General features: G+C 46.6%; 1 protein-coding gene across 1 annotated transcript in view; it reads left to right on the forward strand.

The window, feature by feature from the left end:
• FGF11 (fibroblast growth factor 11) overlaps window positions 1-16640 on the forward strand; it is a 52833-nt gene extending 36193 nt beyond the window's left edge. The window contains exons 2-5 of the mRNA XM_089479757.1: window positions 233-343; window positions 3224-3327; window positions 13632-13830; window positions 15527-16640. Coding sequence (XP_089335883.1) covers window positions 233-343; window positions 3224-3327; window positions 13632-13830; window positions 15527-15648 — 536 coding nt within the window. The 3' untranslated portion in view covers window positions 15649-16640. The remainder of the gene's footprint in view (window positions 1-232; window positions 344-3223; window positions 3328-13631; window positions 13831-15526) is intronic.
• Window positions 16641-18364: the final 1724 nt, after the last annotated feature.

Below are 18364 nucleotides of genomic sequence, written 5' to 3' on the forward strand. Positions count from 1 at the left end.
CTTTCATGGAAAGATTTAGTTCCTTTTTGGGTGGAGATATTTAGACTCAAGATCATCATGGAGAGACCTTGGTTTTGCCTTGCTGGGTTTCTCCCCATACATTTAGATATGGCATTTCTCTATTTCCTCACTTGCTTCTGGGTTTCTCTTGCATTGTACCATTTCTTATTCTCTTCCTTTCTGTGTCTCTCCTTTGGTTTTCTTCCTCGACCGGTTCGTGGGGCGGCTGCAGAACCTCAGTTGAAAGGCATTGTCACCAAGCTCTTCTGCCGGCATGGCTATTACCTCCAAGTCCACCCTGACGGCACCATCGACGGGACGAGAGAAGATACCAACGGTTTCAGTAAGGGCAGGAGGATCTCTTTGGGGGGGGGGGTCTGCCCAGCTTTCTTCAAGGCCTGGAGGGTGGACTTGGAAGTCCAGCTCATTTGGGGCAAGGAGAAGAAGGGGGAGCATCCAGGAGACCTTCCCCTTTAATTGGGCCCGTGTTGTTGTGACATTGTGACCCATCACCTACAGTGATGCTCAGACCCAGAATACAAGCATGGCATTGCCCATTTCCATGGCAAAGGCAGTTGCCAGATTGCAAACCCTCCAACTATCCTGATTTGGCTGTGACAGTCTCCATTTAATCCTCTTCCATCCCGCTTTTTGGCCTGCTTTTAAAATGTCCCACTTTCTTTCTCCTTCTCCCACTTTCCCCTCCTTTATCTTCAGCTTCCTTCCATTGCTGCAAAGTGAAGTTCTAAGTGCAAAAGGAGTTTGCTCTCAACCAACACGGAAGGAAGAGAGGAGATGAAAGGTGGAATCTCACTCTTCCCAGTTGGCCAAGGCAAAAGCAAACTGCTGCAGATTTTTCCAGCTTGTGTGCATCTTTCTTTTCGCCCATCGTGACCACATTCAGTTTTTGCTTGGCCACACCTGACCCAGTTTTAATATGGGAAATGTTGAGAGACTATAGCATTGCAGAAACTATAGGTTTAGAAGCCTATCTCTGTGTCTGTGCGCATGCACATATGTGCAAACATGCACATGCTGACACAGACACACAGATCCGACATGCCCCCCCCCAAACTCCCAATGCATTGGACTGATGATGAGGTGTCTCTTGCTCCAGAATGCCCATACCCAGAATCCTCCCATGAGAGGTTCAGAGCTCAAAGAAGTTACCTTGTTTGGGCTAGAAACTGCCATAATTCCCCTTGGCCATGCTGTCTGGTTGGGGGATTTCTGGCTGCCAGTTTTCCTGAGCTTTGGCTGAGGTTTGACCTGGGAGACATTGCTTCTTTGCTTGGCAGGAGTGATTCCAGCTATGTCTGATGCACCATCAACTATCTGTTTTGGACATTCAGGTGCAAAAGACAGAGAGGGATCCCCTTATTTTGGATGTGATTCTGGCCATGTGTCTACTGGGGGAATCTGGGGAGGAAGGGATGGTTCTGTGAGAGGATCTCCCAGCTGCAGAGAGAGACAGCCTCCGCTGTGCCCTTGTCTGCACCATCTGCGCTCCTTCCCTCTCCTCCTCCTTTCCTTCCCTCTCTCCTTCTCCTCCTCCTCCCCCTTTCCACCCATCTCTGCCTCTCTTTCTGTCTCCTTATAATTGAGTCTCAACCTCCCAGAGAAAGAGGGAGGAAGGGCCACGCATGATTGATGATCCTTGTTCCCTCCATTTCAGGCTCAGTGCCCAGCACATGCCCTGCTTGGCCACCTACTCCGAATACCAAGTAGCAGCCCAACCGTGGTTCGGTGGCACGCCAGCCGCCCTCTTCCCTGCCGCACACGGGGCTCTTTAGCAGGCAGCTTTGTCAAAATGGCCCTTGGGGAACCACCTGCCACCTGAGGCCCTTGCCAAAGGCACACAGCATCTGCTAAGGAATTGGTCCCTCCGGGTGGAAGAGTCCTGCTTAGCCAAGCTTTTCCTCCATGCTCATTCCTGCACCAGAGGAAGTAAACTTCAGTCTACCAAAGCTGATGCCAGTTCACTCCATGCATTTAAGCAAGTAGACCTAGGAAAGCTTATGCTACAAGTCTAGCTAAAAGGTCCTTCCCAGGCACCAGTTCGCCCCATGCATCTTGACGAAGTAGACCAAGTCTAGGAAAGCTTATGCCCTGTTTGTTCCATGCGTCTGAGGAAGTAGACTTTAAAAAGCTTATGCCCACTTCACTCCATGCATTTAAGCAAATATACTATAAGTCCACCTAAAACTCCTTCTACCTAAAGGTCTACCTAAAGGTCCTTCCTGGGCCCCAGTTCACTCCATGCATCTGAAGAAGTTGACTAAGTCTAGGAAAGCTTATGTTACAAATCTACCTGAAGGTCCTTCCCAGGCACTGGTTCACTCCATGCATCTGAGGAAGTAGATCAAGTCTAGCTTACACTAGAGCATCATTCACTCATTTAGTCTCAATGGTGCTACAAGGTCCCTTGGCATACTGACCCCTTCATGTACAGCTTGGGCCCAATCCCCGCGCACAGAACCAGAGTCTGGAAAAAGTAATATTTTGGGGCCACATTTCCCACTCCTGCAAGACTATTCATGGGAGTTGTAGTCCCCAGAAAGGTAATTTATTCCAAGCCCTGGTCTTTCCCATCTCCTGGCTGCCATCCCAAAAGACCTCAGAGCTTGCTTTCCCTCCCTGAGGCCTTTCTCTACTGCAGACATGGGTATTCCCATAGGTATTCCTTGAACTTCCCGTTGTTTCGGACTGCAGCTCCCACAATCCAGGACCAACGTTTGCTTGATGGGAGCTGCAGACCAAATAAAATCTGTAGAACCAAAGATTCACATTAGAAATTTGGTTTGGACCCAATTTGCCCTCACAAAAATAGGCTCCAAAAGGAGAATCTACAGCTGGAAAGGACCAAAGGGAACATATAATCCAACCCTCCCAGCAGGAATACACCACTGAAGTTGTGTCTGTAAATGAGTTTGGAAAAGGATTCCTGCATGGTGATGCTGGGAGGGTTGGATTAGATGTTCCTTGTGGCCCCTTCCTGCTCTATACGATTCTGTGATTCCACATCTTTGCTCTATAGTTCCTCCTTCCTTCTAAAGAACCTCGCAGTCCTCCTGGCTCCCATCTCTCGTCAGTTTAAAGATCCCATCCCAGCAATTTGGGGACCCCAGTTCTTGACCCTTGCCTCCTCTCCTGCCTCCCTCCCTTTTGCTCATGAGTAACTTTATGTTCATACAAGATCTTGTTTTCTCTCCCTCCGCAACAGCGCTCTTCAACCTGATCCCGGTGGGCCTCCGCGTGGTTGCCATACAGAGCACCAAATCGGGCCAGTACATAGCCATGAATGCTGAAGGCTATCTCTATACCTCTGTGAGTACCTCCCTTTCTTGACTCTTCTGCTTCGGCTTCCAGGTTCAGGACTCAAAATGGCCTTGAGAGTTTAGAGCTGGGCCAAACAAAGTGGATTTCAACAGGGAAGAATGTCAGGTAGAGGAGCAATGAGATGACAAATATAGGATGGGAGCAACACTTGGCTTGAAAGCAGGATATATGAAAAAGATCTTAGTAGACAACAAGTTGAACATGAGCCAACAGTGTGATGCGGCAGCTAAAAAGGCCAATGCGATTTTAGGCTGCATCAATAGAGGTATAGTGTCTAAATCAAGGAAAGTAATAGTCTCACTCTATTCTGCTTTGGTTAGGCCTCAACTGTAATACTGGGGCTCTGGGCATCACAATTCAAGAACGATATGGATAAGCTGGAGTGTGTGCACAGGAGGGTATCCAAAGCAGTGCCAAACCAGGTTATTCTTCTAGTGTGGATGCAGCCCCAGTTGTGGTTTGTGCAACATTTTAGTGAAGAAGGACATGTTCAGACATCAGATTTTGAAATGAGGAAAGAAGCACTCTCTTCTCCCCATCCCCAAACCCACCCCACACAATTGCATGGGAACCCCTGCTTTCCCAGGGATATGTGGGGCTGGGATTTGGTAGATGGTTTGCAAAATGAGGTGCATTTCTCTTCTCTCCAATTCTCCTTCCCCCTCTTCTTTGTTTCTTCTTTCCTTCCTCCCTTCCCTGGCTTCCTTCCTTTCATCCGCAATTAGAAGCTGCCCTCTTTAAGGAGGTCTCCCAAGAGAGAATTCCCTGACCCCGAATCCGATCCGGGAGGGAGCACATCATGCCTCCTTGCAGCCTTTTTTGCTGTCTGCCTGGGTCTATGTCAATCCCCTTTCCAACTCCCCGATGTCCCCTCATATGCAATGGTGTGCACCGCAAAAGGCTGGCATAAAAGGCTGGCATGTGCACAACAGGAGTGGGGCAGAGGTGCCCACATGCATCAGTGTAAGGGGTTGAAAAGAAGGGGAGAATGAGTATTGGTGAGCATATCCTGCTGTGCAAATGGGTTGTGCATGAACGTGTGTGTGTGTGTGTGAGAGAGAGAGAGAGAGAGAGAGATGAAAGAGAGCATGAAGATTGTGAATTTATGTCTGTGTGCAAAAGGGGTATGTGATAATTTGGGGGGGGGGGGGAGACGGATTAGGTATTGTGAAGGTATATACACTCGTCCCTCCACATTTGCTGGGGTTAGGGGCACAGGACCCCCATGAATGTGGAAGAACCGCAAATAACAAAAACACTTTTAGGTTTTTACCTGGGAGAACACCTCTCTAGGAATATCTAGGTCCTCCAGGGCAACTCTGTGGTCAACGTTTGACAGACATTGACCATGGAATTGCGCTGGAGCAGGGGTAGGCAATCTTTTTGAGCCGGGGGCCGGGTTGCTGTCCCTCAGACAACTGGGGGGGCCGAAGCCAAAAAATAAATAATTAAATAATTTTAAAAAACCCTAAATATATAAATAAACTAGGACAAGTGTAGGACAAAATTTTCAAATGGAAGACACTTTTTTTTAAAAAAATGGAGGACACGTGAAAAAATTTGCTGATTTTTAAAAAAATGTTAATATAAATGCATGTTTTGGAGGCTTCTATAGACAATTGCCCCCCAAAGGCCCAGGCGGCAATCAGCGGCAGGACCGGGCTGGGGCCGGTCCCAAGGCCTTACCGGGCCGCATCTGGCCCGCGGGCCGCAGGTTGCCTACCCCTGCGCTGGAGGATCTACAAATGCCTCATGGAGTGTTCTCTCTAGGAATCTCTAGGTCCTTCAGTGTGACCTTTGGTTAAAGTTGGCCACAGAGTTGCACTGGAGGACCTAGAGATGCCTAGAGAGAACATGCTAATAAAATCCATGAACGATCAAATATGCAGAAGTCAAAGCCACAAATGTGGAGGGACAAGTGTATTATAAAGGTATTAAGTTTTATTGTTATAAATAAATAAATATGTTAATCAAAATAAATAAATTTGCAGGTGTCCCCCCCGACCCCACCCTCAAACCTCTTGAAGGGCCCTGGTCTTTCTTGCTGGTGGTCTCCCTTCCAAATCCAGGCCAGATCCTTCTTCTCTCGTCCAAGAGATGCTGTGCCAACCTGTCCCCAGGCTTTGCCCAGGAAGGTGCCATGCCTGCGGCAAATGTGGCCACCAGCCAGCAAACCGAGATGTGCATCTCTGGGCAAATTTTTGGCAAAACCAGTTGTTTGGTTGTTGTTTTAGCAGTCTGGGGAAAGGCCTTGGGTGTTTCTGGGCTCCCTTGGAGGCAAGAGGGATGTGTGGGAGGGTGGCCAGGCCCATGGCTGATGGAGAAAGAAAGCTGGCGGAGGAGAAGGAGAGGGATTTTTGAGCAAGAGTGCAGAGAAGCGATGAATCATTTATCGGCTGCACAGAGAGGTCACCCGGATCCACGGGCAGAGAAAGCGTTTTCCCTGGGAAGATGGTGCCTGTCAGAAAGGATGAGGCCAGTGGAGGGTGATGGCTTCTTTGTGAGCGAGCGAGTGAAAGAGACAGCGGAGGAGGAGGAGGAGGAGGAGGAGGAGGAGGAGGAGGAGGAGGAGGAGGAGGGGGGAAGAATAGAAGGAAGGATAAAAGGAAGGAAGGAAGGATAAAAAGAAAGAAGGATAGAAGGGAGGAAAGAAGGAAAGATAAAAGGAAGGGAAGATAGACGGAAGGATAAAATGAAGGAAGGAAGGATAGAAGGGAGGATGCAAGGAAGGAAGGATAAAAGGAAGGGAGGATAGAAGGAAGGAAGGAAGGAAGGAAGGAAGGAAGGAAGGAAGGAATTAAGGAAGGAAGGAAGGAAGGGCAGGAGAAAAATGAGAGAGGATAACGGAGCAAAATAAGACAAGAGGATCTGGTCTCCAGCAATTTGAGGTCTTCCTTCCAGCTGCATTGAACTGCCAGCACCATCATCCATGGCACTCTGCGGAGGATGGATTTTGTAGTGAACACATCTAGAAGTCCCCAGGTTGCTGGTGGCTGATGCCACTCATTGAAAACGGAGAAGAGAGCTACTTCAAAACACCAGGAATAAGCCCCAATTCCTCATTTGGGCTTTCAACCTCAGGAAGCAGGCAGAGTGTCCCTGCGGCACTGCCTTTGGGCAGAGCAAGAGAAAACGTTGGCAGTTGGTCAAAAAGACGCCCCATGGTTAGGCGATTGAATCTGCTCCTATACTTGCCAGAGGAAGAAGATGAGCGTGGGGTATTTCCAGCCTCGTGTGGCAAACCTCAGGACAAGAGGTTGCCCTCAGAACAGAACAGACAGAAAGAGAATGGTTCCCAATTGGCAAAGAGGTCAGGCGAGGAGGTTGTATATTATCGCCCTTCTTGTTCAACTTGTGTGCAGAAAATATTGTATGCAGAGCAGGCTTAGGCTCAGAGGCAAGAGGAATGAAGGCAAGAGGAAGGAACATCAATAATCTAAAATATGCAGATGACACCATATTACTAATAGAAGCCAACAAGGGCTTGGAGCAATTGGAAATTCAGAGAAGAAAGTGCAAAGGCAGGCTTGCCTATGATCATAAAGAAAACAAAAACAATGACCATGGGGATCTTCATAGATTCAATGCAGAAGATGAGGAAATTGAAATAAAGTCTTGTCTTGGATCAGAATGGAGATTGCAGTCAAGAAATCAGAAGAAGTCTAGGAATGGGAAGGGCAGCTATGAAAGTACTAGACAAGATCCTAAAAAGTAAAGATATACAACTGTCCATGCTGTCGTACTGACTGAGCACTAATGTTAGAATCAAACAAGTTATTGTATTTCCTATCACCATGTGCAGATGCAAGAGCTGGACAGTGAAGCAAACGGAGAGAAAGAAAATCACTTCATTTGAAATGTGGTGCTGGAGCAGAGTGCTGAGGATCCCATGGATGGCTAAAATAATAATAATAATAATAATAATAATAATAATAATAATAACAACAACAATAACAATAATAACAATAATAATTTGTTTTATGTATATACCGCTATTCCAAAGATCATAGCGGTGAGCAGCAAGTAAGCTAATTAGCAAGTAAGCTAATTTGCCCCCAACAGTCTGGGTACTCATTTTAGCTCCCTCCTCGGAAGGATGCAAGCCTGAGTCGAGCTTGGGCCCTTTTGCTGGTCTTGAACTCGCAACCTTGTGGTTTCGAGTGAATGGCTGCAGTACAGGCATTGAACCACTGCGCCACCAGGGCAGTGGTTAAATCCCATGGACAGCCAAAAAGACAAACAAAGGGATCCTTGAACAGATCAGGCTTGAATTCTCCCTGGAAGCCAAGACAACTAGGGCCTCATTCCCGCTATGTTTTAAACCAGTTTGCAAACTGGTTTGAAATGGTTTAAAGGACCATCATTTGCACTTGAGTCGAATCGCTGAAGCAGTTTGGAGAGGGGGTCCATGAGCTAGATCCACTTAACCCGCTTTGTTTTGGCGCTCCTTTTTTCTGCATCTTTTGCAATAAATCGATTCTGTGCAAGTGTGAATGGGATGCGGATCAGAATCAATTCTTTTTTATGACGTGATCAGATGATCATCCACCAAAAAGGGTCCCTTTGGAATCGAATCATTGGTCAATGCGAATGAGAAGTGGATTATTTTACAAGAAGACAATGCAGTCGGGGCAAATGCAGTGTGAACCTCCTCCGCCACTGAATCCATCCGTTGATTCAGATCGCAAACCAATTTATTTGTAAGTGGGAATGAGGCCTAATGGTGCATCTATTCTGAAGAAATAATACAGTTTTGTTCACTGTTTCTGCCTCTGGCAGCAAAATATCTTAGGATGGATCTAGGCTTGCCATATCCCGGTTCCAGGTGGGACATTCACGGTTTTTCAACCATCTGGAATGTCCCGTCCTGGGTATGGCAGCCATCCCGGAGCTCCCGGCTACCACCTCCTTCCTCTTGCAAGGCCTAGCTGCCATGCTAGGCCTTGCTGGGAAGGAGGGCTGGGGCGGAGCCGCACAGGGCCTAGCCAGTGGACTGGGCTCCAGAGGAGGAGGCCATGGCACACGGCTTCCTCCTCTGGAGCCCAGCCCACTGGCTAGGCCCTGTGCGGCTGTGCCTCCGAGAAGGCTTGCCACCCAGCTGGGCTCCAGAGAGAGAGGCCACTGCCATGGCCCCTCTCCTCGGACTCTAGCCAGGATGAGTGAAGCTTTCTCAGAGGCGGAGGAGCATCCTCCGCCTCAGAGAAGGCTTGGCTCCTGACCCAGCTGGGCTCCAAAGAAAGAGGCCACTACCACAGCCCCTCTCCTCGGAGTCTAGCTGCGGTGGACGAAGCCTTCTCCAGAGGCGGAGGAGTGTCCTCTGCCTCCGAGAAGGCTTGCTGCCGTTTATATTAATGCTTTCTGAATTTATTAATTTTTTGGTTTTTAGTTGTTCATGTCCTCCGTTTATAAAATATATCCTACATTTGGGGGCAAATTTTGTCCTGCATTTGTCCTGCATTTTTTTACATTTGTCCCGGTTTGGAGGTAGACAGTTATGGCAACCCTAGATGGATCAAACTGTCCTCAGAAACAACCCAACTTCTTAGCAGCAGATGCCTTTTGCTGCAAAATTCAGCAGATATTTGGCAGTCTGAGTGAGGCAAGAAATGCCAAATGCAAGGAGAGAAAGAAAGAAAGTGGCTCTGGAAGAGAGAGAGAGAGAGACGGGGAAAAGAGCAGAACGAAAATGCAAAGTTTGTATTTGCCATTCACATTAATTTGTTTTAAGGCCAGCATGTTGTTGTGATTTGGGTGTTGGATTATGACTCTGGAAACCAGGGTTCAATTCTCAGCTGGGCCATAGAAACCCAATAGGTGACCTTGGGCAATAAGTCACACTCTCTCAGCCTCAAAGGAAGGCAATGGCAAGCCTCCTCTGAGCAAATCTTACCAAGAAAATATTGTGATAGAGTCACCTTAAGGTTACCATAAGATGGAAATGGGTTGAAGGCACACACAGCAACAGTGGTTTAAATGCATTTTGGAAGGCCCACCTCTCCCTTCATCTCTCTCCTTCCCCTGCAATCACTTGCAGACTGGCTCCATGCACTGACACTCTTAATGTGCACAGATGCCCTCTGGCATTGCTTTTGGGTGGAAATATATGGGATCCAGATTAAGGAGAGCTGGGTGTCTGAAGACGCAGCCTCCTGCACCTTTTGACTCTGGAATAAATATTTCCCAGAGAAATATTGACCTCCTCCTTTCCGTATCGGTTGGCGGTACACTTTCTTCTTTTACAAAAACTCCCTTTTAATGGCAATTAAACATCTTTCAAGAGACTTGGCAGAGAGGGAAGGGATGGTCATATGGGGCCTTGACGCTCTCCTGGGACATTTTGCTCTCATTAACGTGATGGGACCCTTGGCACCTTCTGCCTCACGATTCTGGGATGAGGATCCAGGGATCCTGCAGAAAACCCCCTAATTTTCCAAATGGTTTCAGAAATGGACAATTCATGCATTGGCAATCCATCTGGGGGTGGGCAGTGCCACCTTGTGGCAGGCAACTGTCATGGCCACCCTTTGGCTTCAAAGCCTGAGCAATGGGGCTGAATGGCATCTTCTACAGTGGGCCCCCCCACTTGAACTGAACTGGAATTTGCTTACTGTTCTTCTTACCTAAGAGAACATCTCTCTAGGAATCTCTAGGTCCTCCAGCGCAACTCTGTGCTCAACGTCCGACAGACACTGAACTGAATTGAATTTTATTTACGGCACTTGGCCAACTCATAAAATGCAGAATAGAAAGTGTGACAGACACTGACCATAGAGTTGTGCTGGAGGAGCTACAAAGGCCTAGGAGAGTATTCTCTCTAGGAATCTCTAGGTCTTTCAGTGCAATGCTTAGTTAAAGTTGACCATAGAGTTGCACTGGAGGACCTAGAGATTCCTAGAGAGAACATATTAACAGTGTTGCCAATTTCGTGACTTTCACGCGAAAACGGGGACTTTTCAGAGCTTTTCGTGTGTTTTTCGCGCCTGGCTCTAATTCAGTGCCTTTTCCGCGACTTTGGCCCTTTGGAGTGTAACAGTTTTCAGCCAAGAGGGCTGGAGAAAAAACTCTCTCTCTCTCTCTCTCTCTCTCTCTCTCTCTACTGACTCCCTCTGAGAGCCAGGACGGAGCAAGCCCAACCAACCCCAACTGTTTGGAGGAATAGTTCAGCCAATCAGAGAGAGGACAGTGATTATTGCCCCCCCCCCAGGCATTCTCAGGCTCCAGGGGAAAGCACAGTGGCTGCAGTGCTGGAGAGAGGCAGGGAGTGAGGGGTGTTGGCTGGCTTCCCAATTGCCTTGGATTTCCAAGTAAGACGTAAGTTTTAAGGCACACAAAGGCAATACTTGATCATGGGATCATGGCTTGATGTTGTGGACTTCTGTGTCTGCCTGAGAGTGACATTTGAATTTCTGAATTCCTGAGCTTGGGCAGAGTGCCCCAAGCCTACCTCTCAGGGTCGTTGTTGTACTGTGAGGTGGACCATTTGGGTTGTGTGATGTGAATGTGATGTCCCTGAGTGTGTGTGTGTGTGTTAGTGATTAAATATGCCTCTGAGCATGGGCAGAGCACCTGGTAAGTTGGCATCCCTGCCCTGTCTTCCCAGAATTTTGTTTTGTGGCTCTCTTTTCGTTCCCTTTTCCATTGCCATCCATACTGCAGAAATAATCCAGTTTGGCACTGCTTCTAACTGCAAGGCTCCCTGCGATGATGGAATTCTGGGCACAACAAACCACCAAGCCCAGAATTTCAAGCATGGAGCCCTGGCTGCCAGTAAAAGCAGTGTCTCAACATGTCACAACAAACTAAACAAAACAACAACAAACAAAAAAAAAACAAAAAACTACAATTCCCAGGATTCCCTGGTTTGACAAGGGAATTGCCTCCACGCTTCCAGATCACAGCCCCAGAGAATGAGTCTACAGCATATCAGTGTTGCCAGTTTAAGTCCACTTCTTCAGCTGCATTTCGATTTAATAATAATAATAATAATAATAATAATGGTGATGATGATAGAGAGATAGATCTTGTAGCACCTTTGAGTCTCACTGAAAGAAAAGTTGGCAGCATGAGCTTTCCTAGACTTAAGCGTATTTCCTCAGATGCATGGGAATGGTAGTTCATTGTGGCACCAGAGCTCTTTCTCACAAAACTACACTTCCCAGGGTTCCCTAGCACTGAGCCAGGGCAGTTAAAGCGGTCTCAAAGTGGATTATTTCTGCAGTATGGATTGGACCTTGAGCATTTTTAATAACGAAGGTCCAAAACACTGCAGAAATAATCCAGTTTGTTGTGACTGCTTTAACTCTCCTGGCTCAGTGCTAGGGAATCCTGGGAATTGTAGTTTGTTGTGGCACCAGAGCTCTTTTTGATAAAGAAGGCTCAATGTCTCACAAAACTACACTTCCCAGGGTTCCCTAGCACTGAGCCAGGGCAGTTAAAGCAGTCTCAAACTGGATTATTTCTGCAGTGTGTCTTGGACCCAACTCAGGCTGCATCTTCACTCCAGACTCCAGAGACAATTCCCAGGATTCCATAGCACTGAGCCAGGGCACCTAAAGTGGTCTTGAACTGGTTTATTTCTGCAGTGTGTCTTGGACCTAACTCAGGCTGCATCTTCACTCCAGAGACAATCCAGTTTCATACCGTTTTTACTGCCATGGCACAGTGCTATGAAATCCTGGGAATTGTAGTTTGTTGTCACACCAGAGTTTGCTGAGAGTGAAGGTTAAATGTCTCCGAAAACTAGAATTCCCAGGATTCCCTAGCACTGAGCCATGGCAATTAAAAGGGTGTCAAACTGGATTTATTTCTGCAGTGCGGTTGCAGCCGAACACATTTCTATTTGGCACAAAGCTTCCTGAACCCCCTTCATGTCAAAATAAATATCTTAAAAGGACTGAAAGATTCTTTGTTTGGTTCAATGGTGATTTTGAGAGTTGAAATAAGTTACAATTATTTTTATTCAATTATGTTTACGTTTATTTGCAAAACTTCTGCCATTTTAACATTATGGGAATTTTCCGGGAATTGTGACTGAATATTCCGTGTGATCTGGGGGGATTCAGCGGGTTTTGGACAAACATTTCCGGGAATTATCTTCGAGGCTTGTTGGCAACACTGCATATTAATCAAATCCGCGAATATAAAATGAGTGTAAGGTTGTATGGGAAATGTGTGTGGGGGGGCAATAATCAATACTCTTTATTGAACTTAATAGTAACAATAGCAAATCAGTCCCTACCACTAAGACACTCACACCCCAATACAATTATAGAAAGATACCAGATACGATCATGTACACACATTATTACACCATTATGGTGTAATAATGGCATGCTTATAATAATGCCATGGTTTGATCGTTGGACTAGGACACTGGGAGACCTGGGTTTGAATCCCTGCTTGGCTCTGGAAACCCATTGACTGATATTGAGCAAGTCACACTCTCTCAGCCTCATTGGGAGGCAAAGGCAAACCCCCTCTGAACAAATCTTACCAAGAAAGCCCTTTAATAGGGTTGCTTTAGGGTCACCATAAACCAGAAACAACCAAAAGGCACACAACAACAGCGAACGCGTATTATCCATCCATCTATAGATAATCTGTCTTTCCATCCATCCTGAAATACTTAAGATCATTTAAAAGCATTTGTAAAGGGAAGGGGGGAAATAACCCTGCTTTTATCCATAAAGCAGATTATAGTCAACAATTGTTGAGGTTTTTGCCATTTGGAAGCGTAAACTGGATTGGCGAGGCACGGCCGACGATTGCGGATTAGTGGCAGCTTTGCATACAAGAGGCTTCTATCTCCAGTGCTTGGAAAAGTTACTTTTTTATATACGACTTTTATATAGAAACCGCCAGAAAGTGTGGCCAGTGGTTTCTGGGAATTGAAATCTAGAGATGTATAGATTGACACCGATGGGGAATAATAAACCAACAAATAAGGTAGAAAAAGATTGGTTACCAATTGCAGAATATTGGGAAGAAATCTGGGGTATAAACGGAAACCTTCTCTAATCTCATCTGAAATGTACAACGTTATCTGTTTTTACAAATGTAATTTGTAGTTTTCTTTGTTCCAAGTACTATAAAAGCTTGGTTCGCTTTGGAACCAGAGTCTTGGTAATTTGGATGTATTTCCTCTGGGAACGCTGCAGCAAAATAAACGACGATTTCCTTTCCAGTCGGCTCCGGGTCTCCTGGCTAATTCTGATAAAATTCTGGTTTTAAATGACTCTGAATCAGTTTAACCTTCGCGATGTCCCTCTTCTTCTTCCTCCATCTTGATCCAGGCTCACTTCACCACCGAGTGCCGTTTCAAGGAGTGCGTCTTTGAGAACTACTACGTCATGTACTCCTCCACTCTCTACCGCCAACGGGAATCCGGTCGGTCGTGGTACTTGGGCATCAACAAAGACGGGCAAGTGATGAAGGGCAACCGAGTCAAGAAGACCAAAGCCGCAGCCCACTTCCTCCCCAAACTTTTGGAAGGTGAGCAAGAACGAGAGAGAGAAAGTGTATCTACACTATAGAAATAATGCAGTTTAACCACTGCAGTGGCTGCATCCTGCAGAAATCCTGGGATCTGTAGTTTGGAGAGGCACCAGGCTAAAAAGACCATGCAGAACTACAAATCCAGTGATTCCATAGGATGGAGTTACAGAAATCTGGGGTATAAACAGAAACCTTTTTCTCATCTCAGATGAAATGTACAGCATTACCTGTTTATAAAAATTTCTGATTATTAAAACAGATAAAAATCATAATTGCTTGAGGGAGGGGGAAATACCCATATGTGAAACAAACACAGCCAAAGAGAAAGGGAAGGATTTACTAAAGTTTAAATACAGGTTTAAGAAGGAGGCACAATACCGTTGGATCTGTATTTAGGTCCATGCAGTCTTTTTTTTGCATTTATATAAAATATATAAAACATAGGATAAAGAAGTAGTATCAACCTGCATCCAGAGAGAGAGTGAACAATAATCTCCATGTATATGCAGAGAATAGGAAATGTTACATTTTTTGGGTGATAACTCCCAGAATCCCCATAACCAGTACAGTCATGCTTCCTGGAGGATTCTGGGAGTTGCCATCCAAACATTTCTAAGCCTTTCCACAGACCCAGAACACTCAACCCCTCGTGCAAGTGACTCCTCAGTCTTGCAATAGCAATAGCAAGGACATTTTTGTACCGCTTACCAATGTACTACTAAGCAGTTTACAAAGTGTAAGCTAATTGCCCCCAACAAGCTGGGTACTCATTTTAGTGTCCTACAGAAGGATGCCAGGCTGAGTCGACCCAGAGCCCCTGGCTGGTATCGAACTCATGACCTTGTGGTTTGTGAATGAGTGGCTGCAGTACAGGCATTTAACCACTGTGCCACCTGGGCTCCTTGCCCAGTGTCACCCCTTTGATGGTGTTACCCAATGTGGTTGCACCCCCTTAGTGACACCATTGAGCAGCAGGAGAGCTTGGGCTTCCCCTGGTTCTTCTTAGAAATAGAGGTGGTAATAATGGTTCCGATATCAGTAGGGGTAGTGAGTTGTAGTCCAAACTTTAGAGGTAGTGCTTTACTAGGGGTACTTTAGTAGTACTTTAGTACGGGTAGTGAGTTTTAGTCCAAACTGCTTTGAGTTCCAGTCCAAATTTTAAAGGAGTCTCAAGGGGGTTTTTTGTGGGTTTTTCGGGCTATGTGGCCATGTTCTAGAAGAGTTTCTTCCTGACGTTTTGCCAGCATCTGTGGCTGGCACCTTCAGAGTATATGTGGGGGTTGGAAGATGCCAGCCACAGATGCTGGCGAAACGTCAGTAAGAGAATCTTCTTAGAACATGGCCACATAGCCCGAAAAACCCACAAAAAACTATGGATGCCAGCCATGAAAACCTTCGACTTCACAGTCTCAAGGGGGTTGAAACCTCTTTCTCAATATGATTGGATAACTCCTTCAAAGCAGCAGTCCTCACTCTTTGGTCCAACCGATGTTTTGGAGTGTGATGGAGTCTCCTCCTTTGGAAGTCTTAAGCAGAGGCTGGATGGCCATCTGTCAGGGATGCTTTGATTGAGAGTTCCTGTGTTGCAGTGTAGGGTTGGATTAGATGGTCCTTGGGGTCTCTTATGACTGTGCTCCCCTTCTGCAAGGCTTTTTCGATTTTTGCTTCTTTCTTTTTCTCTTCCTCTCTCCAGTGGCCTTGTATCGTGAGCCTTCCTTACACAACGTTGTGGAGCTGGCCCTGAGCAAGAAAGCAGAGGAAGGGAACGTCTCTGCGCTTCCGGTCAAAGAGAGCTCCAAGGCGGAAGCAACGTAGCCCAGAGGGTCGGGGGGTGGCTTCCGTTCTCCTCTGACCCTTCGCCTCCTGCGTGAAAGTCCTGCGCAGATGTACCTCACCTCCAGCGGCCACTCAACAAAAGGATCCTCTTCCGAAACTCACATCTGCAAAAATCCTCAATACCTTTCCACCCTCCAGAATGGTCTCTCCTCCTCTTGTCTTCAGACTCTAGGACTTTGGATGCCATGGGATTCTGGCCCAGAAGAAGACAATCCACAGGCCATTTGGCCAATTACTTTGCCATATTATAAACCCGAACTTTTCCATTTCAAGCCATAGGTGCAATATGGCCTCCATCCACTAGAGGGAGAAATTACGATGCTGCAAGGGGCACAGACCCAATTGTTTTCCCCAAAAGTGTGACAAATTCACTGGGGGTTTGGGGCTCCCATATGTCAAAAGTTCTTGTCTCAACATTTTTTTAAATGGACCTATCCCAGTCTTCCATGCAAACAGAAACCGTGCAGTAACAGTACCTTGCTTTTCCTACAAGGACGATATAACTTTGGACACCATTTCAGGAAGAAGCAAGTTAGGCACAGGACAGAATAATGTACATTAACATCCTTTTGACCACCAACAGAAAGCAATGCTCCATCAACTACTACAGGGAAAAAAAGATCTTCCGTTTCATAACAATTTTTTAAAGAAACGAATACCTATGCTATCCCCTTTTCGGCCACTAAGTGGCGGCATTCTCCTGTTTGGAATCATTGCAAGAGATGTACATGTTTCACTGCTGCTGTTTTTTGGATTTCCGGATATAACAATACAGAGTTATTTTCAGGGAGAGAGGAGAGAACTAACTTTGCTTTCACCAGCTCAGGTTGCTGAGGCTCTCCTGTCCTCTTGGTAGCCCCAGGATCCAGAGGAAGGGGATAACCTTTTAAAAACTGGATTCGACTAAAGTTCTTCTAGTGACATGGTTTTAAAAACGGAGTTCTCTTTCTCCATCCACGTGGCGACAACTTTTGACAATTTCTGTCTCTGCCTTGCCTCCCTGCAGAAAATGAATTGCAATGCCAGTTGGGGACATTTGCGTTACAGTGAATCCAATTCCGTGCGCTGGATTTCCACCTCCTGCGGCAAAAGGAGAAAAGACTACTGGTTTCGGCTACTGGGTGCCAGCATTGTCCTATGGGGAATGAAGACAATGCGCCTTCCCCTCCCACCATAATGTGTAATACCCCTTTTGGCCACTGGATGGCAACATTGCATTCACGGAGGGCACAAGTAATTGATATGCGATCCCATTTCCTTCTCAAGGAGAAAAACCGTAAACTTAAAAAATGCAATACCTGTATTTGGCCACTGAGTGGCAACACCATTATCTTGAGGGGCGTCTCTAATATTTTCGGACTTGCAGTTCCAATACACTCTTTGCTGGCATGCGGAACGTCAGGGGAACAAATAGCCAGTAACTTGGGGAGTGAGGAAGGGCGCACACAACAAGACTGCGCATCCAGAACCTCACTGTCATGTTGCACCCTAACACACATGCACACACATACACACACACACACACACACATGCAATCATACACAAACTTCCCTGCACCCCAGGATCCTCAAATCTGCCATACATTTATTTATCTTTCCAGGGTTTCAATGGGGCAATATGATAATGACCGTGGCATGGGATTGGGGGGGGGGGGAAGGAACCTGTTGCATTGGGTGCAGGGTGGGGGGGTGATGTTGGTCAATACTTGTGGGGTTGGAAACCTTATGGGGTTGAGGGAAAGGGTCGGGTGAGGGGTTGGAAAAACTTGTGGGGTTGGAAAAAGGGGTCGGTCACGGCCTACGCTATCCTCTTTTCAGCCACTAGGTGGCAACACTCACCTATTTGGAATCATTGCAAGATATGTACTTGTCTAAAAAGAAATGTCTCAGAAGCTGCAGGAAGGAGCAAAGAGGGGTCAGAGGATGTGGGGTGTGGGTTTAAAATATGATTTGTTTTCTATTGCCTCACATAGGTCTTCCAAAAAGCAAAACCAGGGATACCAGTTTCCAATGTCCCTCGCACATCTCCCTTACAACCACATGTAAACTCCCGTTTTTAAAAAAATTACAGACAAGATCCGCAACCACGATTATGCGCAGCGGAGGGGCAACCTCCGTTAATTCCAATGGCGTGTGCATTTGGGCAGCACACCCAGGGGCACGCCCTATTCAAGCCTATGAGGATTGAATACGTGCGAGCCTCCATTTTTGCCGGGGGTCTGGAACAGATCCTCTGCACAAACGGAGGGCCAACTGTACATCTGTAATTTGTGGCTGGCAGGGAGGGGGTTGGGAGACACTCCTATTTCCTAGCTTTGATTGCATCCCTCTTCCTTCCCGTTCCTCTCCTAAATCAGCAAATTTGGATAGTGTGGGGGTCCCAGCATTCTGCCCCTCGGTTGGCTAGAGTCATGGGGGCACAGGTATTGTCAAAAATTGGGCATGAAAAAAGCCATCCAAAATGGAAATGGACAAATGACTGGATTTAAAAATAAACTGGAGTATATGTGTATTAGTCCCACCGCCCCCGGAGACCTTAGAGGTCCACAACCCATATCTGAGGGGACATTTGCCATGGTTTTGAGCCATCTGGGGCCCAATGAGACCCAGGAGAGGCCTGTTTTTTGAGCAATAGGAAGTGACCATAAGTCAAAACGATCCAATTTATTCACTCATGTTTGAAAGACTGCTTTAGC

Source organism: Sceloporus occidentalis, unplaced genomic scaffold, assembly GCF_023333645.1.
Source record: "Sceloporus occidentalis isolate IW3139 unplaced genomic scaffold, rSceOcc1.0.p SCAF_14, whole genome shotgun sequence".
NCBI classification, from domain to species: domain Eukaryota; kingdom Metazoa; phylum Chordata; class Lepidosauria; order Squamata; family Phrynosomatidae; genus Sceloporus; species Sceloporus occidentalis.